This window comes from Watersipora subatra, chromosome 3 (assembly GCF_963576615.1).
Source record: "Watersipora subatra chromosome 3, tzWatSuba1.1, whole genome shotgun sequence".
Lineage (NCBI taxonomy): Eukaryota > Metazoa > Bryozoa > Gymnolaemata > Cheilostomatida > Watersiporidae > Watersipora > Watersipora subatra.
Window position 1 is genome coordinate 21,167,514 of NC_088710.1, and position 27,415 is coordinate 21,194,928.

Genomic DNA, 27,415 nt, shown 5'->3' on the forward strand with positions numbered 1-27,415 from the left:
TGCTCAAACTAACGTATTTGTGTAGTTGCAGATTTTATTCCAGTTTTTCAACTTCTATTGCATACATATTTATGATAACGCATAAGGCAAACTAAGATCTATTGGTTATTGTTCTACGTTCTTTTCGTGGAGTTTATACGATAAATTATGAAAAATAACCTTCTGATGGTAGAGGTTACATGGTTTTTTATGTATTGCGGCTGTGGAATCCATTTTATAAGCGATAGCAAAGTTAATTTCATGAAATAATGCTGAAGCTTTCATGTGAAAGATACCATTTTCTCATTTAGATTATAATACTCTCAGCTACAAGGTTAACAGAATATACAAGTTTTTGATGGTTGTTAATTTATGACAACAAAGAGATGCAGCTTTTATCAATTAGAAAGCACAATTGTGCTTTTTAACAAGTCAGTTCTCTTTCCTTGTCACTAAGCCATATTTATTTTTGCGCTATGAAAGGATTACATGTACATACAGAAAAATTATTTTCAATTGATGTTCTTGTGGTATGAATGTTTTGTTAAAAGTGTTTTTGAATATATCTCTCAGTGTTTAGTCTCTACGGCTGTTTAGTGAGCTGACGCACAGATGCATTCGAGGCGGAGTAAAACGGTGCCAGGTGGTACTGACACGGCCCATTCAGCCACATTCGATGATGACGCTGCTGTAACAGTCGCCAAGCCAGCACCAGTCTCGTGGTATGCACATCCGGCTATTCAGTGGGTTCTTCACTGCTGCGCTTTTCTCAGTCTTGTTTCCATCTGCTGCAACACACCAAAGACCTTTGAGGTAAAACCAATTTTTATTGAGCAGTTCTAGTAATATGATACAGCCAAACCTTGCTTTACACCCTAACATGCAATTTTTGAACATACGATGTAAAATGTAAACAACTACATGTATTTGTCTCTACATATGAAGTAACTTCCAACATACTAAGTTTCTCAAAACATGGCAGTTTTATGAATCAGTTCATACGTTACGTATGCAGTTTTTCCTCGGATCAATTTGGCTTTGTGATGCCCGAATAGTGTTTAATAGTGCCACATACCTTTAGTTTTTAGACCATGGATTTTAAAAGAACAATCGCAAGAAGTTTTACTTGGATAAAACGTAAATGGCTGTGCTTTTTTTATACATGGAATTGAAGCAGTAAATGAGACCAAAACATGCAAACATCATTTAATATATTCTTTAAAAATGTTTGTAATTATTGAGGAGGAGGAATTGAGAAGTCAGGAATCATGAAGAGGGATAGAATGAAAGTGAAAAGGCTGCCATGATAATTAAAGATATAATTAAAAAAATCAAATATTAAAACTAAAATAAATAAGTTATGTTAATTTATGAAGTTGGATTAGTCTGAATTAGACCCGCTTCATACCTCTATAGCAACCTCTATTTATGCACTGCTTGTTTCCTGTATAACCATAGCAACACTTCAATTCAACTCTCGTTACTGTAAAGGCTTCGTGACAACAAGAACATTTTTCATTGATAACCATTTTATTAAAATTAGAGCTTTTCATATTATTTGTTGTTTAAATGTTCTTTTTTTCACCATCTTTTTTTCTAATCTTTTGTGGGCTTTACTAGTACAAACAATTAAAAAATTAAACCGATTAATAGGTTTTTATGAATTACTGTGACTTGTTAGTGATTTTGGTAGCCACTTTATAAATGATTTCACATTATGTCCATGATGCGGGGTAATCACAATGTCTATGCATTATGTGAAACTCATTACGGGACAGAAAACTTTATTTTAAACGGGAGTAATTTTCTCATGGGACAATTCATGTTCATTTGGCATGTTTACGCATGAGCAGTAGTACCAGTTAACGACGATCATATCATTATAGTTCTGTAGTCGACTATCTACTTGCCTTACTAAAAAAAACTAAATGCTATATAGTTAAATGCTATTAACAATGCATTGATATCATGCTGTTTTCTTTTGCCCAAGGATTTTGTATAAATTTATTTAAGTTGTCATGTGACCGAATCATGCTACAATGGTAGTTTGTAGCTGAATGTTGGAGAACTTCAAAAATCCAAGTCTTTTAAATGCTGCTGTGTATCAATAGGAACAATATTACCCCACTCTCGCATAAATTGGCATATGCAAAAGTTTATAAACTGCTGCTGTGTATCAATAGGAACAATATTACCCCACTCTCGCATAAATTGGCATATGTAAAAGTTTATAAACCGCTGCTGTGTATCAATAGGAACAATATTACACCACTCTCGCATAAATTGGCATATGTAAAAGTTTATAAACTGCTGCTGTGTATCAATAGGAACAATATTACACCACTCTCGCATAAATTGGCATATGTAAAAGTTTATAAACTGCTGCTGTGTATCAATAGGAACAATATTACACCACTCTCGCATAAATTGGCATATGTAAAAGTTTATAAACCGCTGCTGTGTATCAATAGGAACAATATTACACCACTCTCACATAAATTGGCATATGTAAAAGTTTATAAACTGCTGCTGTGTATCAATAGGAACAATATTACCCCACTCTCGCATAAATTGGCATATGTAAAAGTTTATAAACTGCTGCTGTGTATCAATAGGAACAATATTACACCACTCTCGCATAAATTGGCATATGTAAAAGTTTATAAACTTGTGCATTGTCACACCACTTTTTATGACTAGCAGTGTCTTCAAAGATGGTTGATTAAAAATTAGGTGAAATTTTTTCTGAATTGGTTAAATTTTTCTCATCCCAGCATTTTAACTTCCTGTAAAAAGCATGAGTTTACTTTATCATCCTGAATGAATTGTCAAGAGCTTGTCAGACTGCTTAAGTTTCCTTTTTAATAATTTTTTAAGTCCATTTTCATTCAAATTTAGTCTTTTTCCTTCCTCATAACTTCAACTAAACTTAATTTATAAGATCAGTATTTAATTAAAGTTGGCAGCCTTTGTTTTTCAAAATATTTTCATCTGTTATCATTCATAGCTTTTGCTTCCATAGGTGAATGACTAATACTTGTCTCTCTGTTGCAAGACTATGTTGCTCAAAGATGCGATTGAATAGCCTTTGCTCCAATGTGCTAATGGCTAACAACTATTTGCCTGCAGCAAGAAAGTCTACTCAAATACAAACTCATTTACATCACATTTGCTGTTGACATCGTCATACTCGCTGTCTTTACTTGCGAGATGGTTGTGAAGATCTCTCGGCTTGGTCTCATCACTGCAAGAATCAAGGTAAGGGGCATCATGTTGGTCTGTCATACAATGAGCTCTATGAAATTGTAGCCTTTGGTACAGCTCAAGAAATGGGAGAATATTCAATCGCCCCTTAAATTTACCCATAGAGTGTGCTTTTATTTTCTGTTGTTTGAACTAAAAGACTTGTACATTGTGCATTCCTTGAATTTGATGTGCGTCAAATATTGCTAAATGTATTGGTTCAAAATTAATTTTTTAATACTGAAATAGTAAAACCTAAGTTTGCAATATTCTCTATATACAATTCTTTTGTATACGACAAAAAGTTTGAGCCAATATTTGCCCGAATATTTGTCCTAATATAAAAAATGATTGTCAACATATGACATCCAAATGTTCTGGACGCATTACATTTTTGTGAGCAAAAGTTAAACAATCTGGTCGAAATTGAAAATCATAGTTAAAAATAATAGAGACACAAATTAATCTATTCAGTCTGTTTCTAGGGTAAGTTAGGGTATGTTATACTGCGTGTCTTTTACACTCACTCTGTCACCGATTCTGAGCAGTACCACTTTAGTAGGCTTTAGTTCACGTCTCTCAAAAGAGAACTCGCAATAATAACCTTTTTTACTGATTATAACTTCATTTATTTAAGTTTTATATAAAATTTAGGTTTATATATATAGTTTCTAACATTGTTTTATATAATGCATTTGTTTTAATTCTATATGTAATTACTTGAAGCAGTTATTGTCGCACTTCTGGCTCTTTAACCAATTACACTAAATACAAAGTATTCCGATATGAATATTTGCTCCAACTTGCAATGGTTCCAACATACAAACAGATAATGTTGAAGCAGATATCCTTCATATATCAAGGTTGACTGTATGTGCGCAAAACAAGCCTGTAAACCTAAGAGTTATCTGCTTTTGTAGGGTAAAAATGCATATCTCAGGGATCGCTGGTGCAGATTTGAGACGACAATGGTTTTGTTTCTCTTCATCTCTGTTGTTCTACATGTTGTTCAGGTAACATAATTCTCAAAGTTTTTTTTACATAACACTGTAGAAATTGTATCGATTTACTGAAGTGAATCACAATTAAAAACGGCTGCATTAGATCCACTTGTACCATCCTAGTTTGCAATAAATATATGCACTAAGTTTCAATAGAAACCAAATACATAATTATTTAAACTGTAATTTGTTATTTAAAATGCAATCTTCGATTATTTAAAATAATTTTAGTTTTGGATGTAACTTTTTATTTGTTATGTAATTTTTTTAAATTCAAAATGAGATTTTTAACGGATAAAGGTCTTTTTTCAAAAGTGGCTAATGAATCGATGCTACAAAACCTTTGTAAAATCCTTGCTGAACGACTCGAGATAGGTTAAACACTTCGAAAATGCTGTTCATGAAAAATTCTTCGCTAAAAAAGAAAGGCACTTCACTTGCTGTTGGCCATTGCTAGCTGGCTGAATGAAAGTACTCTTGCATCACACGTACATTAGTTTTTAAGCCTGTTATATACTTACCGGTAGTTCCCCATACAGCGATAGTGCAGTGACACCTGGATGACGGATCATGTGTTCATAGGGTGATATAGCAGAGCAATGGTTGTGCGATGCCTTATTTGAGGGCATCGCACAACCATATGTATTCCTATGAAACAACAGGATAAGATGACGTATGCAAACACACAAGTGTGAGGCCGTGGGTCGCTAAGACCATTTCTATGGCACATCATGCGGGTCTTTCACTTCCAAACAGCGACACTGAATCATGACAGAATGTGAGTGACCCAACTGTTTCTATGATGGCGTTGGGACATCATATGAGAGTGTCTCACTGTATAGAAACATAGTAATTGACGTATTTTATGCCCCACTCGTTCTAGTTACTAGTATTACATGCGAGCTTCAACTCTATATCTTTGATAGCATAATAAATTACAGTTTTAGGTTTAAGGACCTATTTTTTTTCAAATGACTTGAACACAATTTTATTTTCAGCTAAAATTATTTGATTGTTTTAATTTTTGGATAAAAGCATATTTTAGATATTGTGAGGCTAAAACTAGCAAATTCTGAAGCAAGTTGAACAATAAAGGAAATTTTTAGAGTTACAGCATCTTTACTGTGTATCATTTTTTATTAATACAAAACTCTCATTGCTTGTTACCGCTATATATAGATTTTATAAAATGTTTTATCTTTATTGACTTCTGGTTAAAACAATTTAATCAATACAATTAGGTTACTTCTGGAATGGGTTGGTTTGGTCCCATTTCTTTTACCCCGATCTTTTGGCTCCTAATTATTTTGGGTCCAAATCTTTTTGCACTCCGCGGTTTGGCTTCACTTATTATCATTACTGACTAACTATGCTTTTTACTCTCTTTTAGAATTCTTCAGTTTAAACTTCAAGTTTGCTGGTTTTTACACATAAGCTAATATGGAAGAAACAATATTGAGCAAACCAAAATTCTGTCACTATGGATATTTATGTGTCTCCGAGAAGATAACAAGAATGACTCTTGGTGAAATTTCGTAGACGTGATAGCTAGGTATAAATACTAAAATCAATAGAGTGACAAAGGATTTGAATGACAATTCTCATGGTGTTTGAGCAACATATCAATAGCTATTTTTCATTCTCCACCAAAACTTCTCTTATGTTGGCGTTAAGCAGTAGCCTTTGAGGCAAAAGGAGTTAGCAGTAAAACATTGGCAGCAAAGCATTGGCAACAAAGAGCACTAGAACTATTCGCTGCTTCATGCACCTGTTAGTTGGTGTTTAAGAATATCTTTGACTGCTATATTTGATATTCGACTATTATATGTAGCTGTTAGCTGCATGTTGGTAATATAGCTGATTATGTAATAAGCAGTGGCTCTCAAACCGTTAGTGTTTAGTGCAAGAAAAAGTTGAGACGATACCATGCAGTTTTTTGTTTGTTTGCTGCAAAGTTTATAAACTTTATTTGCTTATACTGTATATTTTTTAATGTTTTTTTCATGTTAGTTTGTCAGAAATTGCTTGCTTTTGGTAACAAGTGAAATGCTATCTTAATTCTTGTTATAGGATGCTGGAAGAATCGGATAACATTTGTAACAATCTATTTTGCTATTTGTTTAGAAAATACTCTGGACACTGTTTATTTTTCTGTGGTTTGTTTGTCATGTTTTTGATGTAAGTTTTTCACTTAGTATTAAATAATCGCGTTCCATATACAATAGTCAGGTTTCCATAAAACCTCTAAATGAACGCCACCTCTAATTGAACGCCACCTTGACATTATTTTATCTTTACGAGCCCAAAATATCAATTGATCAGTAGAAAAGTGTCCACAAAATCGTATTAATAATGAATTGTTCATATCAATAAAAATTAGTTCTCTCGTTGTCCAATTCTAAATCTTTTCATTTTTTTTTCGTGAAAACTTTGAAATCATTGCTATAGAAATAATTAATCACTGTCTCAGGCTAATAGTAGTTCTTGTTTAACGCCGTCCTGATACTTCAAAAGTACATGTAGGTATATAAAAAATGGTTTAAATTTATGATGGTAGATGAACAACTAGTTTTAGGGTCAAGGTTGCGTTTAGCGAGCAAAACTTTTATGCATTGCATTTGTGGTAAATGCAATGCGTAAAAGTATTGCTCTTCCAAAAATTTGTTTGGACGCTAATGTCGACTAGTTCATCAGTGTAGAAGAGGAGTTGAGGTCACAAGACATTGTGGAAGGTATTAGACAACTAGAAGACGTTCGGTTCATTGAAAGCAACAATCAGAATGCCGCTATCCGAGCAAACAATGCAAATATTTTTGGTTTGAAAATGTTAATTTTGTCTCTGCATGTAAAATAAGTATGGCTCATTTTTATATCACTTGGTCATGAATATATATTTGTAGCATTTGGTCAAGATATCATTATATAACTTATAAATTTGCAGATTTGTAACATTATTTGATACCATCCTTGCGGTTATCTTAACACGGTTTGCAATGGATCGATGCTCATAACTCCTCTCCTATTGCACGTAAAAAGCTAGTTTCAGCTGCAAACTATCAAACATATCAATGAGTGCACTGAGCTTTTATTCAACATTGTTAAATATGAATATAAAATAAAAATGTGCTTTCAAATTTAGAATGAAATAAAAAATTGAAAGCTCTAACAAATTGCAAGACACAGGCTATAATATCATCGCAGATAAATTGCAAGCAATAGATCACAACTGGTAGAGATATTTCTTGGCTTCCTAATGCATATTTTATTTAGAGATATTTGACAAGGTAGAGGTAAGTTAGCAGATTTATTGCATCTAAAAAGTTTAACATTGCTTCACCGGAAGAAGAGGGCAACATATAGGCGACATTCATTTCGCCCGTAAAAGGCCTAAATTTATCTTTCCAAAATTCTGACGAGCCGTTTGAAAAATATACCGCGAGCCTCTGTTTGAATGCCACATCCAATTGACCACCACTAGAGAAGAAGGGTTGAGATTTAGAGTGCCATGGCGTTTAATTAGAAGTTTTATGGTAATAGACAATTATTTGCGAGACACTCTTGTTGAATCTCATGTGTACGGTGGCATATATGTGGGGCAAAGAATGATCCTCAAGGCTTCAAAGGGGGTTACAATTAATTATTTGCCATGATAGTACACATAGTTCATCACTGTAAAAGTAATTATTGCTCTTTAGCACGAAATCACAGCTCTGTCATGTGGAATAATGTTTGTTCCTAGTTATGTGGGATTCTAGCTTTTTCGATGTCTGTAAAGGTTATTCTTTTCTGTAAAAGTACTCATTGCTTTTATGACACCGTAAATTTGTTATTGTTATCGCAGACACCTCATTGCTGGTGGAATACAGATCTATTTTATAGCAAAAGCTTATTTTCTAAAAGGCAAACCTGTCACTTTTTAGATAATAGGTTTTCAAAGTGCCAGTTCTAGGGAGGTGACTAAAAAGTTTGTGTGGTTTGGTATTGCTCGATCTCCTCGACCACTCATCTTTGTGAGGATTTTCAGGCTCCTGCTGACCATAAAACTTCCCACAGCTCGTATTAGTCAAATCCTCAAGTAAGTGAGCTGTGAAAGCAAAGTTACTTACTCAAAACTTGCTGGATTTTGTAAAAAGCTCTATAGTGAATTATCATAGTAACCTTCTTTAGTCAGTTATTATAGCAAGTTGCTATAGTCAGCTCATATAGCAACCTGTTCTAGTGTACTTTTATAGTAAGTCGTTATAGTGAACTATTATAACAACCCAGGGGTGGATCTAAGAAAAAAAAGTGGGTGGTGAAAAATTTGTGTTAATTGTCTGGCCCCGCGACGGCGGAGCTTTTTGAAATTTAGGCATCTTAGAATGAAGAGGTGTGTTTGAGTCCAAAAAGTGTAATCATTTGTTTGCAGCAAACAGCAAGTTTAGAGGTAAAAATTGCCATTACATATGATTAATCAAATTGGTGTTTTATAAAGTTTATTGTACTATGTATATCAAGATCACATGTAAACAGAAAGTTAACAAACAATTGTGCAATAACATTAGCTATTAGCTACACAACCATCTTAAAAACAGACATAGTAGGCCTACTTTTCGGAGTTGTTTTGTTGAAAGAAATGATCCAAAGTTTGTTTTTTGCCTTACATCTGAGACAATTTGCTTTTAAAATTGCTTGTAGTACTTCATTAAAAAAAGTTGTGGCTCAATTAGGAATGTCTATTGGGACCACCCTCATTTGTTTATAAGCTAAACAAATTCAGGTCGGGGTTATTAAAACTTGATCGTTATAACGAGCCCTACTAGGCCATTTTTGTTTGTTTCCTCCCAAAGAATGTTCTCAGTGAAATGAAATGTAATTCACTCAATTCTTGATGGATTTTAAATCTTTTTAAAAATTTTTTTGCCATATTTAGGGTGGTGCATTTGCACCATATGCACCACAGTAAATCCGCCCCTGCAACCTGTTCTTGTCACCAGTTATATAAAGCTGTTCTTGTGAGATATTATAGCAAAATGTTCTGATAATCTTTTATGGCATCCTGAGATAGTCAGCTGTTCCGCCTAGCATTTCAAATGGTGGTTACCACTAATAATTTTGGCTTTGATTTGCTGTTAGCAAACGGTTCTGACAAATTTTTATATCCAGCTTTACAGCTACAAATTGTATCTAGGTTTTGTAACTAGTTGTTGTGTTTAGTGGCCATAACTTACACTTTGCTTTTTGTAGTTAGCTATTTTAGCAAACTTGTTTTTAACTTTATATCTCCATTTTAAATCTGTTATGGCTAGTTATTCTAACCACACTTGTGCATTTGTGGTTAACTTGCATTGAAACTGCGTCACTTGTATAGCTCAAATTTATAGTGACTGAAGATGATACATGTAGTTATGGCTAGCAATCATAGCTATCTTTAACTTATGTTAGCTATAGTTGTCACTAATGTCTCAGCTCGCCATTCTAGCAAATTACTTTAGACAACATATTGCTATAAATTACAGCTTGCTGTTGTTTGTAGTGATTTCGGTTACCTCTAGCTATTACCGGATCTATTCACATGTAACAGTAGCCATTATAAAGTTTAAATATCTGATATTACTGTAGTACATCTTCATTGTGAGTCTCCATAGCTTTTATAATATGTTAAAATGTCTGCTTGAAATAAGCAGGTGAGATCAGTTAATTGTTTTTTATTCATTATATCTCATTAAAAAGCAGTTAGGTTGGTGTTCTGCTGGGAGTTCAGTACTTATCATATCGCTTTCAGAATATTACTGTTTTCCCTTAAATTGGTTAATAAAGTGATTAATTAAAGTGACTGACAAGTTTTTAAGTAATGTATCAAAGATAAGTCAGTATTTCTTACGGAGCGAAGATGACTAATTTTTCATTATACGTGTGCCAAAACTAAATACATTTATCCCAATATCATGAAATCTCTCTGTCGCATTTGATTGCTCCAACAACTTGCGTGATGATGCGAGTTGTCGGACACAATCTTGCTTCACTATTAGCCGTCACGTTGTAATTATTTCAATTAACGCTCTTATCAGCAGTTGAATATTGATTATCAAGCTCTATAAACTATGAGCTTACTGGACTGGTTTCTTGTAATTGTAGAGTCCGTGTATACACCTAGGACATCTATTGAGTCTTGTAATACACTTATGTAAGGAATCGGGGGTTTGCTGAGTAAGAGAAGGATTCCAGCGTATTCAAGAACAAAAATACAATGCATATGGCAATAATAAACAACCTATTGGTAAAAGCTGCTAGTAGCATGATCAGGATGCTAGTATAACTGTAGCTACTAGTACGATATATAATAGTCATAATACTAGTATAGCTATAGCTACTAGTACTACAGTCATGATATTAGTATAACTATATGTATGGCTATACATTTGCTGTACACTGGCTATACACTAGCTATAGACTAGCTATCCACTAGCTTTACAATAGCTATACAGTGACGATACAGTGCGTATACTTACATATGCTGTATTTTCTCAGGCGCTCGAGTCAACAGATCTACAATGTAACCCTCTTTTTCCTTTTCTTCATGTCTTTCTATGGAATCCTTGGAGTCCAGTTCTTTGGTGCTCTCAAGTACCATTGTGTGCTAAAGGAGACTAACACAAGGTAAGCGCCAAGACTTTCTCAGTTTTAATTAGAAACTTAACTTCATCTTGTGATTACCTCAGCATAGGAATTTTTCAGTTTACAATGGAAAATTTGTCTCTACTCACTAAGTCATTTCCATCACATGATGATTGAAAATTGTTGAAGCATTATAATCATGTGAGAGAGCAAAAGAATATAAAACAAACATATTAGTTAAGTTTCTGTTAGCTTTTTTTACTTTTACTTGAAAAACTGAAATCTTCTGAAAGATTTTAGACATAGTTTATTTAAAATATCTTCATACGCATGTAGAGACAAATATTTGCACAAATTTACTCTCTTTTTGTTAAAAAATTTCCAAGCCAAAGTTTGAATATATACCTATGATGGACAACTAACAGCGACAAATTCAATTTTAGCTGAAGATTTTAGTGTCAGGCTGCGTTAAAATTTATTTTTCGGTACTTCTGTACTACCTACTTGTGCCTTTCAGTGGCACATAGGATTCAATATCTATAATTGAATGAGGGATGTGATGAGCGATTGCTGAGGCCTATGTGTAGCAACTGACTTGGAGCTGTCGTCTGTGTGTCACTTTCAACGAGATGTGATTGACGCAGTAATATCCATCTTGATTAGAGATTTAGCCTCTGGTATCCAGCAAACAGTTGGTTACTGTAACCTAAAAATGGGCTGTTTTAAATTGTGTTGCACTTTCCTATTGATTATGAGGTCTCTTCAACTTAATTATTGCGGACTGTTGCATACAATGGTGCACTGTAATCGTGAGAAACACTTGCTTGATTCTTTTGCAATTTGGAAGTGTAGGCACACTCTGCACGTGTACTCCATACACAAAGGAGTCTTAAGAACATCCATGAATCTAAAGCTTGGTTCACGTTTGTCGCTGTTTATTGTAAAAAATGCATGATATGGGCGAATGTACCGTATATGATCCAGCTAAACATTTCCCAAAGTACAACACGGTTTGACACCTGGCTGACCATTAATGTCAACAGGCTTAAAGTTATGGACCTAAAGACGCAAGGAAGCCTAATTTTCATTTGCCTCAAGGAATCTGCACCAATCTTTTTTAAAAAGTGATGGCTAGCAGCCTGTAAAAGATTTAGCAGATTGATCGAAACTATGGTAAATTACTCATGCTTATACTTTATGAGTAAAATTGGCCAATAGACCTTTGCAAGCTGCTGGTGATACTTTTTGATTGGTCAAGTTCACTTACTGCTGTTTTGACCATCTCCCGCATCTTATACTGTGCTATAAAAAACTTTTGGTATCTGAGCTCCCTAATATGAAGCCAGCTGAGATGAGACTTACGCATCAGCATTTATGAAAGCCATCGTGGAAACCTAAATCGCATCAACTCTTTTTTAACTTATTTATTAGAATATTGTTGTACAAGTAAATGATGTGTGGCAGATATCTCAGCAGCTAGATTCAAGGCTGTTAGCTTCATGGTCGTAGGTTTATTCTCAGCTGGAGTACATTTGTTTGTCAAGGTGAGCTCATCATACTTGCATCCAGCTTTTGCTAGTCGTACATTAACAATGCTTTTGGCTTTTGGCAAAATGCATGGCCTAATGCACGTACAAGTCAACAAAGTAGTCAATATATACTTGTTCTAACAGATAATCTGTTTTTTATAATCTATGGCATCTTATAGTCGCTGTCATCTGTTGGTTAACCTCATTGGTCACCTCTATTAATCACTTTACAAGTCCTTTATTGCTCACTGACGCACTGCTAGTAGTCGACTCTAGTGGTTGCCACAATCCTTGCAACTCATGGGAAAGGAATTTTTGTATCTAGATGTCAAAAGGTGCACCATTTTGAAAGTCCTGATTTTGTCACTGCTTAGTTTTAACGGTTTAAAACATGGCTTCATGTAAAAAATCGGAATTTCTTATTTTTGCCTATAAATAACCAATTTTTTACACCGGCTTATATAATTCTTGCTTCTCAGTTAGAAAAATGTGCAGCTCATCCTAGTTAAATATGTTATTGTACTAAAGCTAAATTTAAATTGGTCTTAACAAAGACTAGAAGATCAAATAAATATTAAAAAAAACGTAAGTTCTCTTGTCACAGGTCATTCATAAATACGGTTGATAGCATACTGCATACAGCCACTCATAAATGCATGCTGTAGCTACGTGCTGTTTATGATGTGGCAAACGCTGGCCAGGCTTAGATATATTAGCAAGAAGTTACATTATTAGCTGAATGTTACAGCGAAATCACAGTTGATGACCTGGCCATACCAGATGCGCCATGTTCTCCGAGAGAATACTCAGATTATGGTTACAAGTGTCCTGTTAATATGAAGTGTGTGGAAATTAAAGACGACCCCTCAGTGACCGGTTACAGCACCTTCTCCAACTTTCGTAAGCTATTCTGTGACACAATTCTTCACACCATTGACTTTTTTCTCATCTTTATTGTACTCATTAGCTCAATGCATAGCACGGGGAGATAATTCTAACTTCCAAACACTACTACTGCAACATACACTTTCAGCATTCTACTTGCTTGGTTGTGCTTTAGTTATCCCATTTGGCATGAGAAATGGCAACTCCTGATTTCTTGTATGTGGTTCTTGCAGTAATAAGTTTCTTTTCCGTGTACAATGCGGCATCACAAGAAGGCTGGAGCAATGTTATGTATCAGACAATAGACACTCTCGACCCGTGGAAATCAGGCATATACTTTGTAACCTTGATATTCTTCCTTGCCTGGCTTGTGAAGGTATGCTTACAAACTTTATAAGAGGTCTAGATTTGAAGAAAGTGCATTTAAATACATGGTTTAAGTGAGATTTTATCCGTTTTCATTCTTTTCATAAACCGCATTTGATAGCATTCTGATGAATAATTGAAAAACAGTTCATTTTTTTATTGGAAAAAGGTCTTGGAATAACAACAATTATAAAATCTTACAAGTTTACTTTCGAGTTGCACTCCATTTCCGAAAATCAATATGATGTAGAATTGTAGATACAAATACAGTCAAACATGGATAACTCGCCCACGGATAGCGCAAACACATGGTTAATTTGAATGGTTTCTTTGGTCCGTTCCCACGTAATGATAAATTGCTATAGATAACTCGAACTGAACACTGTTAACTCGAACTGTTTTTTGCCCAACGGCTACCGAAACGGTTGTTATCGCTTTAGAAAATCACTTTATTCCAAGCCATAGAGGTAAACCTCAACTTTTCGTAATTCATAAGCGTCGTTATTACAACCATCGGCAAAATATTTTTGTCAACGACTTTTCTAAAGGTTTGGTGAAATTTGATTTATACCAAACATCAGCTTAGCGATCGCCCTTCGGAAGCAAGGTAAAGTGAGGTAATCTTTGCATAAACTTCAAGAAAAATCGACAAAATTGATCGTGGGTAAAACGCTCGAAAGAAAAAGATGTCTTTTCTTTTGAGCATTTCAACAACGATCAAGTTTTGGCAATGTCAATCTAAAAAACGTCCTGGCAATAACATCACCTCAAACAACAAACCAATCTCAAGTGATAGAAAAATCTCTATACTTTTTGATAAAAACGTTTTAAACTTTACATTAGAAGCATTTAATTTGAAACAAGCCATTTGTGCTTTTGATTTATATTATAGATTGTATATGTACATGTATCTACTAATAAATAAGTAAAAACATGGACTTGTGACAGTGCTCTGATAACTTGAACGCTCTGATAATTCGAACACTTTCGCTCGGTCCCGTGAAGTTCGAGTTATCCATGTTTGACTGTACATGTTTTAGGCATAATTTTACACATCTTATTTTTTTGTAAATTTAATGAGAAGTTTTCTTGCACAAAACTGCCACAATAAAATGTGACTTGTTATGAATAGTGTAAAAGAATGTATTTCTGAGAAAGAACCATTTAGAAGTTTATTTTTAGTTTTGGAATTGTGGCTGTGCAAGTACTCTCATAAGCTACTGTTATATAGGGGTCTATCTATTTTCTTTACTACTCCTGCACATAAATAGAATTATCGTTTGATTTATCATTAAAACGATTATTATTAACCATTATTATTAAATGTGCGATATACTGTATATCTAACTCAAAGGCATAGAGTTTATTTTTATTTCTGAGAAGGTTTGCTCCAAACATGTGCATATAAAGGTATATACAGCCCTCTTGAAATTTGTATATTTTTCAGAGTTTTTTTTAACTGATACCTACTATTTAGTGTTAGCTAAGACTGCTGAGAGTTGTTGGTGTTCTTGAAATCCTCTTACAGTTACGTCTGACAGTTTTCATCATGCGCTTGATTTATTATTTTAGACCTCATAGCATAAGCAAGCTTCAGTATTGGCTTCAATTTGGGGGTAACTGACAAGTACTATTATATTATACTATAGTCTAAAATAGACTACTTTCAAGTTACGGCTGTCTTGTCAAGCGCCCATTGTTTGTCTACCTCTTCCGTTTCCTAGTAAAAAAAGTTTGTTTCACTTCTTGTTACTTTAGTTTGCTATCCAACTTTTAGCCACTTTAATTAGTTCTAACTTGGAGTTGTTATAAGATAAAAAATTCATGCAAATTAATTATTGTTGAATAACGGAGACAAAGACAATGGGCCTATTAATATATTTAACGTACACCACCCCTACTTCATTACAGTATGGATCAGTATATTAGTCCTTTTGGAAATGTCTTCTCGGGCTCAACCAAATCTTGATAAACAAATTCATACCATTTGCATTAATTAAAAATTTGGTATCGCTGAATCACGTAATTGTTTTTAACCATTTCCTAACGATTTAAAGGCCTTCATGAATCACGCTGACAAAGTATCTACTATTGTAACTGTCTCAAATTTACCAAAGTCAAAAGCTAAATCTGAAGTGTTTGAAGTTTTATAGATTTGAAATACCATCCAACTTATTCCTGCCTAAATCGTATTCAAGCCCGTACAATTCTTTGCAAGAAAATTAAGTTTTGATTTCACCAAGATTACAGTTATTTAACTCACGCAAGTGCACACAAGTTAATAAAGAATACACAAGTTAGCAGGGGAAACACAAGTTAACAGAGAGCACACCAGTTACACAAGCTAACAGGGAGCACACAAGTTAACAGGGAGCATATAAGTTAACAGGGAGCACACAAGTTAACTGGGAGCACACAAGTTAACTGGGAGCACACAAGTTAACAGGGAGCACACCAGTTAACAAGGAACACACAAGTTAACAGAGAACACACAAGTTAACAAGGAGCACACTAGTTAACAGGGAGCACACCAGTTAACAAGGAGCACACAAGTTAACAGGGAGCACACCAGTTAACAGGGAGCACACCAGTTAACAGGGAGCACACAAGTTAACAGAGAACACACAAGTTAACAGGGAGCACACCAGTTAACAGGGAGCACATTAGTTAACAGGGAGCACACCAGTTAACAAGGAGCACATAAGTTAACAGGAAGCACACCAGTTAACAGGGAGCACACAATTTGACATGCAATACTCAAGTTACAAGGCAAAAACCAAAACACTTTCTAGGCAAGAAACACTCATGCATGTAAATGGTAGCATTGTAACAACTTTTTCCTAGCTCATGCTGAACTATCTTTTGAACTAAGTTGAGGATAATTATAGTTTTCACACATGCTGCCTTCTTGCTAAACTTTGTCAATAATAACAAGCACATTTTGTTCAGTTTTAAAATAAAGCCTCTCTTATCACCAAATTGTGAGTGTATTTCTGCAGTGATTAGCTAGCCATAAGGATAGTATATATGCAAATTATAAAGTAGTAGTAAAATGAAGTGTATGTTTTTTTTCCTCACATTAATAAAAGTGTTTTTCACAAATTCTTTTTATAGAAACCGAATCAATGTTGGAGACTAAATGTAGATTAGGTCACACCAATGGCTGAACAAAGCTTACAAACTTTTAAAAAGTTTCACAATCATTTTTTCTTTGTAATTAACTTTATTATTGTTTGGCTCATGGCCCAAACATGCATAACTAACCAAACTGTCTTAGGTTTACATTCAGTTACAAACTGCTGCATAACTTTGAGAATAAAGAAGTGATTCAAATTTTGATCAAAGTTGCAAGAAGTTGCGCATCCAAAAACTCCATCAAAAACAATGTGCTGGATTGAAATCAATGATAGCTCTTTAATCTTAGGAATAAATGCTACAAAACCATAAATTCAAAAGCAACTTTGAAAATATTGATTAATTCATAAGTTATAAAACGAGTAGCTGAAAATGGAAGATTTTATTTGGCAGTAAAACACAACCAATTCAGGTTTTGCCATTTCTAGTTTTGAATGAACATGCCAAAATTTGCAACGCTAAAGAGAGCCTGGTAAGATAAACTACAATCTCAGATAAATACTCTGCACCAATCAAAAATAGTGAATATCAAGAAGGGCTCATGATATGAATAAAATAACTCGTTAGCAGCTGCTAGTCTCAGCAATTGTTTGTGAATACTGTCTGTGGAGGCGGGCGCCGGTCCCATATTGCGGAAAATGAGAGATTACTGTAGTTGATATCACTTGCGTGGTTGATGTAAAAAGCTGAAGGACATTAGATGTAATGTTTGACACTTGTAGAATGTCTTCATTGCTGTCATCATAGAGACATTTGCTGAGATTCGTGTACAGTTTCAACAAATGTGGGGCTCTCCTGAGACAACCTCAGAAACAACATCAATGGTAATCTTTCGACCTCATTTGCATTTATTTGCCGTGTTTGGAGACTTGCTGTGACCTTTTTGTTTGTTTTGTAAAATTGGAAAGCTTTTAATGTTTAAATCTTTCATCGAATAACTATTCAATATAATATTTTAAAACACAAATTTTCATCAAAAGGAATTGTTTTAATATTGCTTCATCAAGGGTTCACTAGGGCCTAGGCCAAACATGGTTTTTAAGCTTTTGGTTTATATATCATTGCTATTTAGTCATAATACTAGCGATGGTTGTATATCGACCAAGGAAGTTATTCATTCAGTTTTGTTCTGAACAATCCTTTGTTATAACTTTGCTAGGTGAATGTCAGTCGTTGGACTGGTAATGAACTAATTAGCTATGCTTACCTGGTAGTTACTAGCTAATTAGCTGATACTTGCGATAAAATTCACATTACAGATATTTGGTATCAAAAGATTCACCATATCTTACTCTGCCGTGTTGTAGGTGCAAAATATGTGGAAATGGGATTACAAGCTCTTAAAAGCTCAAAAATGAACAGTTAATCGCAGCCATCACGAAAACGCCGTAGTTTGGAATCTCTTTATTTTGATAACATTCTCAAACATTTTGGTTATTGTTTGGATGCGTGATGTTATCACTTGAATTGAAAGGCCAATAAAAGGCTCAATATAAAACGTCTCGTAGGACCAGTTTATGACAAATACTTCAGGTTCTACAGAAAAGCCTGTATCAAATATAGATGCTCACTACTTTACAGCTTTGTTTTGGCTTGGTCTAATCGTCTAGTCGTAATCTGATCCTGTAACCCATACTTCCTGCCAAACAGCGGGAATAATTTCTGCAGCATTTTTCGACTATCACAGGTGACCAACAGGCTCATCATGTTTATTAGCTGGTGATATGCACTCCTTCGAGCTAAGGTTAAAAAATTAAACGAATTTTTACTGTAGGTTTTGAGATATCAGTGCTCAAAATGACAGCATTACGATGATGATGAAATATAATGACAATAGACATGGTTTTATTGACTGCGTGAAGTATATTTGTGAAAATGTCTCGACGAATAAAGTTGCATAAAAGTGTAAACAGACCCATCGTGTTCATCTACGTCCCATTTGAGCCGTTTTGAAAAGGGATTCCGATCTACAGCGTTTTCGTGATATCTGCGATTAACTGTTCGTTTTTTAGCTTTTAAGAGCTTGTAATCACATTTCCACACATTTTGCACCTTCAACACAACAGAGTAACACATGTTGAATCTTTTGATGCCAAATAACTGTAATGTGAATTTTGTTGCAAGTCAACCTTGAAGTATCGGGAACATTGTCTAAACAGCCGCAGGAATTTTGTTCAACATTTCTTAATTAAAAGCCTGTCTCATTTGAAATGACAATGTTACATTTGTTGTAAAGAGTCCTTAGTTGAGATATTTAGCACTGTAATTGAAGCACCTGTTTCTACTGTGTAAGTGGACCTTATTGTTTCTATACCTATGCTGATTTTTTTTATCCATCAACTCATTGTAAAACCATTTTATTACAAATTAAATGTTAAATATAGGAAGTTAAAACTGTGTTTAAAGGTCGCTCACCTACTACTCTGCATATTTTAGTATTATTGCTAAAAGAATTTTTGGTTTATTGTTAGGAAACAATCCTATAGATTTTACTCAATGATACCAGTTTAATTCTGATGACTTCATGTATAAAGTGCTCAACTTCAGAAGGGAGATAGAATAAAACAAGATATAGTTACCAAAATTCATCTGCACTACAGCATTGTTTTGTAGAGATTTCAATAAAATTTAAAATTGCGCTCATCAGGTCCTCTAACTATACTAGGGTATGGTTTTAGCACCCGATTAGTTTGGTTTTAATTTTCTCGTTGTTGTTTCATTTTGAATCACAATACTCTATACCTCGTTTTACTCAATAATATGTTCATGTATATGTTGACAATTATGGGCAGGTGTTGGAGAGTGAGGATGATAATTGGAAGCTTGTATCGCTTGATGAGAGAAAACCCCATGCCCTGGCTCCTCAGTATTTGCAGCAACTTGTCAAATCACCATACTTCAACACGGTGTTCATGGTCCTCATCTTTTTCGACGCTGTCATTGCAGCCACCCGTAATTCCAAGACAGAGCGGGATCCAAAAGCTGGCAAGGCACCACTAGACTTGCTGTACTATGTTCAGGTGGCTAATTTACTTCACAAGTATCTGTGCTACCATTCGTGTTCACTCTTGTGTGCATACATGTGTGTACACTGATTGGTGTGGGTCTGTTCACTTGCACACCGTGTGCCTTGACTGACGGCAGAGTCAGTTGAATCCTCGAAACTTTTTAAGTATTATCACTGTTTACTCAGACTTAAGTCTAAACTAGGTATTTTTCATCTGATTGGCTATTTCTGCAGCTCTCTTGCTCATCACCCTTGAGGCACAAAGACTACTTGAGTTCGTTTTGCAAATCATTGTCATGATCTGTTTCCCTTTAATAATAAATGTACCAGATTCTCTTCTCTGTCAAAAGCTAGTTTTTATTACTAAAATAATTGTATCTCTTTGAGGCTTCAATATTTGTATTATATGTCTCTGTATACGCTTGTATTTGTCTCTCAGACTGGCACCTCATGGCTAGTTAAGCCCACATGTAGACTTAAATGAGTACTAGCCATTCATATTCCCTAAAATCTTTATTTGAACGCCATGGCATTCTATTTGTCAACCTTTCTTTTATGATGGCGTTTAATTAGAGGTGACGTTCAATAAAAGGGTGGCGTTCAAATTTTCAACTAGCTGCTCAAGATTTTGGGAAGTTAAATTTTATTTAGCGAGTAATGAACTATAACATTACACCCAACATAACATTATAAGATAATTTAATAAACAGTGAACGATAACATCCAACAAAATATTCTAACACAAAATAATTTAATAAATTATGAATGATAAAATGACAACCAACATACAATTATATTACAAGAAATATGATACAAAATAACATGGTGACTAGTGGTAAATAATAAAATGTTTACTGTTGAAAATCAAATGATACATCTCCAGGCACCATGATCCAGGTGTATTTATTCACCTGTTTGATGCGTTATCAATGCATTTAATATTGGCCCACAAAACTTCAAGTTCATCGAAAACGCGTTGGTATTTTAATACAATATGCCCTGTTAGGTATCTTTGATTACTAATTAGCGTGGGGGAATGTCAAAGTTTTGCTTAAATATACGTGGCCTTCAAATAAAGGGTGGCGCTCTATTTTTCAACCCTTCTCCTATATTGGCGTTTAAATAGAGGTGGCCTTCAAATAAAGGTGACTTTTAAATACAGGTTTTACGGTATGTTATTTTCATATTTCCACATTAAAATACTGTCATGTACTCAAAAACTTTTGTCAATGCTATTAATATATATCTATAGATATTGTAGCTTTTTTTGTTTTGAGTCTAAACTTCTAAGGCGCCGCGGCATTCGTCAATGGACCTTAAGGACAGATATAATTCAATGCTTATGTGGTTGTATATAGTGCATTGTTGTAGGTCATGAATGCACATCCTTGTTTTGTCTTTCATGCGATCATATGACCATATGACCATGTGACCATAACCACTGTTGAAAATTGCTGCTCTATTGTTTTGTCATATTCAGATGGTCTCACTAAATTACTGTAGAATTTATCAAAAGTGGTTTGCTGTAGGTTGCCTTTACTGCCGTGTTTGTGGTGGAAGTTCTGCTCAAGCTTTGGGTCTTTGGTCCACGGGCATACTTCCGCCCTATGAGGCATAAGTGGGAGTTTGTGCTTGCTTTCTTTTCAACATTGAATGTGATACCCGAATGTTACCGAGGAATCTTCACCTACGCACAGGTTTTGCGCATCTTTAGGCTGATCAAGGCTTCTCCGGTCCTGGAGGAGTTCTGTTGGAAGGTGAGTTGTCCACTGTATGTTAGATAGTTCTGTGTGTTAACACTAGACAAGAAATCTTCGCTTTAGACATTGGCCTATTCCTCCATATTCACACTGAATTTCTTTAGTTACTTCAAGTATCGTTAAACTTAAGTACTAACTAAATTTTTTTAGAAACTTGCTCTTTCTACAGCAATTAATAACAAAAAGTCTAAGATTTTAACATTTAACAGGAAGTTTATTACATTTTATAAGCCGTTCTTTGATTACTTTAAGATAATAGTTTCTCTTCACCTAAACATCAGTTAATAATATCAAGTTATTTTCTGCTTTTCACAATAGACAACACGCAATAAAAATGCCAACTCTCACAACATCAGCTTTTCCATTTTTTATTCTCAATTGGCGAATACATGAGACTTTTGTGTGTGTGATTTTAGAATATAAGGTTAACAATTTTACTTCGCTGCCTAACATTTCTCTTCTATGGCTGAGCAAGACTCGAAGTTGTTTATAATTAGTTAATTGTTTCAGTATTTTAGCAGTTTGTAATGTTTTTTTATGCATCAGACTATATTGGGTTGCGGCGTATATCCCAAAATGAAAATAGAATTTATCTTCATTTCAATTATGGAATACAATTGGACTGACAAAAGGTTTGTGTATTAGAAGATCGATAAAAATGTAGCGATTGGCCGTATCTGAGTCTGTGGTGAAAAAATCTCTGTTGAAACATCGACCTATTTGTGCTGAATGGTTACCACATAGACCTATTAACTATACTATTAAACTACATGTAACTATTAAGGTATAGCTAATAGGTCTATGGGTTACCATAACGATGCAAAGCAATAAATATGGATTGGGTCAAAGTCACATGTTTTTTTTTTCACGAGTAGTCGTGCATCTGTCTGTGTGTTTAGTAGTGAACAAAGAGGAATCATCTCTTTATATTACATGACTATCCGCTAGAAGAGTTCGTTCGTTTGAAAATGCATTCAAGTTTGCGGTAGGGTATATGGTACAATATTTGAGTCTGCTTATATATAAATGCGGATTTTTGTTTATAACATAACGCTTAGAATATATGCGGGTTAGAACACATCTAACACTGTACTGGGTGCATTAGTGAAGACTGTGTTAGGATTTTCACTATATATTTAGTGGCCTTCATATATATCTCACATTGTATACCACACCACGAAAGCATCATTATACTTTGCATTAGAGGATATGGGGCTTCTCAACTGTGTTAGAACCCTTTAAGAACCGTCTTCTGCTGTGTATCAGACTATATGACATTGTTCTATGGCTGCATATGATTACGTATTATACTCTTTCAGAGTGCTTTTTAAATACACTCTAAAGAGTGCTGTAAAACTACTAGGCGAAAGTTATTTGTCTTATGCATTTGCACTACTGCATTTGCACTACTGAATTTGCACTACTGAATTTGCACTACTGAATTTGCACTACTGAATTTGCACTACTGCATTTGCACTACTGCATTTGCACTACTGCATTTGCACTACTGCTTTATATATCAGAGTGCACATCCATGTGAGGGTCAGGCTGTGATTGCATTGTTTTCTATGTTAGATTTTTGGACCAACGAAGAAGCTCGGCTCCTTAATACTGTTCACCATGGCACTGCTTATCATTACATCTGGAATCAGTCTCCAGCTCTTCTGTTATATCAAAGTTGATGAAAACACCTACCACCAGCAGTTCTCTACTTTTCCACAGGTATCTATAAACTTCTTATCCATTCTTCAGTTTAAGCATAGTTAACTGCTGTTTGCGGTTCCTTTTTTCACTTATTATTATAGATGGCAGCTTTTAATCGACTATTATGCTTAGAATTTTTTTTTGACCAGGTTATGATGGTGATGATGACATTGTTTGGTATATAATCAAGAATTAAGGTTTTTTTCTCCCTGATCTAACCCGGTCCAATTAATCTATTGCTGAGAATACATTGTCAATGTGATCGGTAGCTCTTCGATCTGCTATCTAATAACTACCTACTACCATAGATGTACCCTTCTTTGGTTCACGTAGCACTCCATTATTTGTTTATATTATTTTTAGCATAGTCACGATCCAGCTAATCAGTAGCCTAGTTGGTTACAGTCATGCAGCATCTCTCGTTACTCTCAGAGAGTCAGCAACACTCACAGTCGTCCAGTTTTTTGAAAACTCGTAAATTTTCAAGGTCATAGACACTGTTGGTGTAAAAACTTTTAATTTAGTCGATCAAAGCTCAAGTTTCCTAGCTATATCATGGTCACGAAAGTATTGACCATTGATGTACCTTTTTTCGCTCACATCTTTGCAATGAATCATCGCCACGAGTCACAAAGTAAGTCAGCTTTAGCTAAGACTTGAGCTAACTAATACGAGTAGGGCAATAACACAGTAGCTGACACTAGCATGCAAATGGTATTTGGTGTTTGGCATGAAGTTTTCCTGGTTGGTTGGCTAATGGTTGGCTAATATTGATAGTTACTGACGTGTCTATTTATGAACTCGTTGAAAATATTTATTTGCCATATTAGTTTGAGGAAAGGATTTCATTGCATTAGACTAACATATTCTACTTGCCTCTCCTTATCCTACTAAATGTTACCAACCCGAAAATGCAACCAAAGTGGTTGTTTTTTTTAAGGTTTTATTATCGAGGTAAATCAATTGTCACACGTTTTCTATCAATGTCCGTTACACTTTGAGAATGTTTTCAAAAAATTATTTTTTGACCCAATATAGGAAAAAGGGTGGGTTAACTCTATGGTTTTGCTCTAGAGCTGCTCTATGACTGTCATAGTATGACTAATGTTTGACTGCTATGTTGCTGTGGTACAGATGTTGTATTACTGTACTGCTGCCATTGCATTGATGTAGTAAAGTCATTGTTCTGCTATTAATAACTTATCATGTTACAGCAGTGAGATTATTTTAGAAAAACAGGTGTGGTATTGCTGTTGTACTGCTGTTGTGATGATCGGTGTGCCATGTTGTACTCTCACTACAGGCTCTTCAATCTACTTTCCAAATTTTATGCGGTGAGAATTGGTCGCAGGAAATGTATACTCTGATGACACTGGTTAGCTTTAAGTCGCCCGACAATTCTGACATGGTGGCATCTATTCTGATCGCCGGTTATTTTGTCATCATTCATCTTATTATGACGTCTGTAAGTAACAGCGTGGGTGGGCTAGACTTCAGTGAACAAGTCTGGCTGGTCTAGGTCACTTACAGGGCTTCGCTATTTAACCCATTACAATGCTCGCGTACCTGACAATGCTGTCAGCTTGCCGGTCTTTTCTAATTTGACCTACTTGCATTTAGCAGGCTGTCCTGATGCGCCTCAATCTGCCCTTTGTGATATACGTGCAGTTAATAATATAATATATAATATTATAATAATAATATTATGATATATGGCAGAAAATAAGCTAGAAGACCGAGCGTATGAACAGAGCATTTTAAATGAACCATTTGAGTTTTATTAATTTTTTCCTCAAGCTTAAAGAATGCAAATTTATACAGCTTTAGGATTCGGGGAAAAGCTAGAGCTTCTTTATAACTATTTTATGTTACTTATGACACGGTCTATATTCAAAATGAGGGGGTGGAACACGGTCTACATTCAAATTGAGGGGTGGAACACGGTCTATATTCAAAGTGAGGGGGTGGAATTTTGTCTGATACAAGCTATTCTATTCATTCTGTTCTACTGATAAATTCCCTACCTATATGTGAGACAAATTAGTTCTTGCTATTACTGAATAGTTATTTCTATACAATAAATATAATATACAAGTCACTATATTTGACTTGCTTTGTTATTATAGATGTCAACATATAACCCTATTTCTTTTATGAAGGTAATCACGATCTACCTCCTTTAAATATCAGCATATTTGATGGTACTGTTGCTTCTACATTTAATTATTTGATGCCAAGCACAGCTCTAATGCCATAAGATTTTAGTAATGCTAGCATAAAAGGTCAATGTATAATATTTTCCATTCATTTATAAAATACACAAGAAATTAAGATCAGTAATGTATAAACCCATGCAATAATTTTGCTTATGGAATTATCTCAATTTGCATAGTAAATTATTAATCAGGAACGGTATTGGTCAATTATTTCTGTAGGTATGATAGAACTCAGCTAAAACAGCATTACCATCTTAGTAAACGATGACTTTGAAGCGAGGGGCAACTTTCCATATTCAAGTTTTGTAGGCTGTTGTTTGTTTTGCAGAAAACCAACAATCTGTTTTAGGTTTATCTAATAGGAGGTCTATTAGATGTATGGGGCATTTAACTGAGGCTGCCACAGGACTTATAAATATTTGCCTTCATCTGGCAGCTGACAGCATTGATATAGGCTACTAACAGTGGCGGGCATTGCTTGTTCCTTTGTCTGTTGTCTGCTAGCATGTCTTCTTGGTTCCTACTGACAAGCATGATGCTGGCGTGTCATAACTCCACATCGCTATGCTGTACCTTGTCCTTTACTAACCTTCTGTCCATTTATGCATGCCGTTTCCATATACCATACAAATGGCTAGCTAGTGTGTATTTCTCATTTGCCTGGGCACGTTTAGGCGCTCTCCTCTATGTTTCAAATCCTGATGAAGAAAAGCTGGACGGATATCATGCACCAAACGATGGTGAAAGCTCGTTTGACCGCTGGCACTGCCGCTACTGCATTTGTAGCCATTTACTTTATCTCGTTTCACCTGCTCGTTACTGTGGTAAGTTGAAGGGTGTGCTAGTCTGTTAGAGGTCAGCTTTTTTACGAAAAAGGCTGCATTAGTATGCGTCTAGTAGAATTATTTACATGCAACAATGTGTGGATTCTAAATAATCTTCCTAGGAGAAAATAACAAATCAAACAAGATTTAGCTGGCATTGTCTATTTCGAAAGGTTGAATTTTTCAGTTTTACTATCGTTATATTATGGCACGTCCTTACACTGGAAAAAAAACTAGCATAAAATAAAACCGTTTCATTTTTAACATTTAAAATTTTTTTGACTTATTAACGTATACCTCGGAAGAAATAATAGTTTGAATGATCGACCTTTTTGACGTAGTTCTGGATAGCATAAGCGGGTGATTCATTTCTGTAATTTGTTGAATTGGATTTTATTTTTTATTGAGGCTGCCGTATAATTATTTTAAAACCAAGAAAAAGTAATGCAATAAAGTGTGCCATCAATGGTAAACTTAACTGAAAAATGATATCCATATTTCTCAAGTTTTTTATATGTTGAAATAGTTTAGATTTCTAACCTTTTATTACAATTAGCACATGTGGCCGATGACAGATTCCTCCAATATTTAGCTTTTTCACTGAAGTTCTGATCTCATTTTGTGATAAGATTTTGTGGTTTTAAAGGCTCATTTGATTTGATGTATGATTTATCCTTGACACATGTATAAACATTGTCATTTTATGTGTTTTTTTGATTCAATATTGCTTATTCTCGTTGTATTAGAGACTGTAGCACCTGTTTAGCTTAGTACCCTGATACAATTGCAGGAAATGAAGTTACATTTAAAATATAACTAATACCATAGCAATTCAGTGTGCCGTATGAGATCGTCAGATATTCCAAAAAAGCAAAGAATTATTTGCATAATTATTCAACAATACCTGAAGGTGATCGATGGCGCAGGTCTTAATGTGTCTGTTCATTAAGCCGATTGTTATGAGTTTCTAACCACAAACTATAAATTTAGACGGATGGGCATGGCTCTTATTATAGTAAAGATTGCGCAAGTTCCAAAGAGTTGCTGTTTTTGTCAATATAGGGTTATAGCTTTTCACATATGTATGGAGCTGTTTAACATGAGTCGCTCTCAAAATAATAAAACATATTTTCTTCAGACAGTGAGCAAAATCATATGAATTACCAAAA

At 34.8% G+C, this 27,415-nt stretch overlaps 1 protein-coding gene across 1 annotated transcript in view; it reads left to right on the plus strand.

Annotated features, from left to right (window-relative positions):
- Positions 1–728: 728 nt before the first annotated feature.
- The window catches only part of LOC137391329 (sodium leak channel NALCN-like), a 74,143-nt gene continuing 47,456 nt past the window's right edge, over positions 729–27,415 (plus strand). The window contains exons 1-13 of the mRNA XM_068077768.1: positions 729–792; positions 3,109–3,237; positions 4,143–4,235; positions 8,144–8,298; positions 10,734–10,862; positions 13,098–13,249; positions 13,468–13,610; positions 17,458–17,559; positions 19,528–19,755; positions 21,272–21,499; positions 23,078–23,224; positions 24,510–24,671; positions 26,097–26,246. Of these exons, the coding sequence (XP_067933869.1) occupies positions 3,190–3,237; positions 4,143–4,235; positions 8,144–8,298; positions 10,734–10,862; positions 13,098–13,249; positions 13,468–13,610; positions 17,458–17,559; positions 19,528–19,755; positions 21,272–21,499; positions 23,078–23,224; positions 24,510–24,671; positions 26,097–26,246 (1,737 nt within the window). The 5' untranslated portion in view covers positions 729–792; positions 3,109–3,189. The remainder of the gene's footprint in view (positions 793–3,108; positions 3,238–4,142; positions 4,236–8,143; positions 8,299–10,733; positions 10,863–13,097; positions 13,250–13,467; positions 13,611–17,457; positions 17,560–19,527; positions 19,756–21,271; positions 21,500–23,077; positions 23,225–24,509; positions 24,672–26,096; positions 26,247–27,415) is intronic.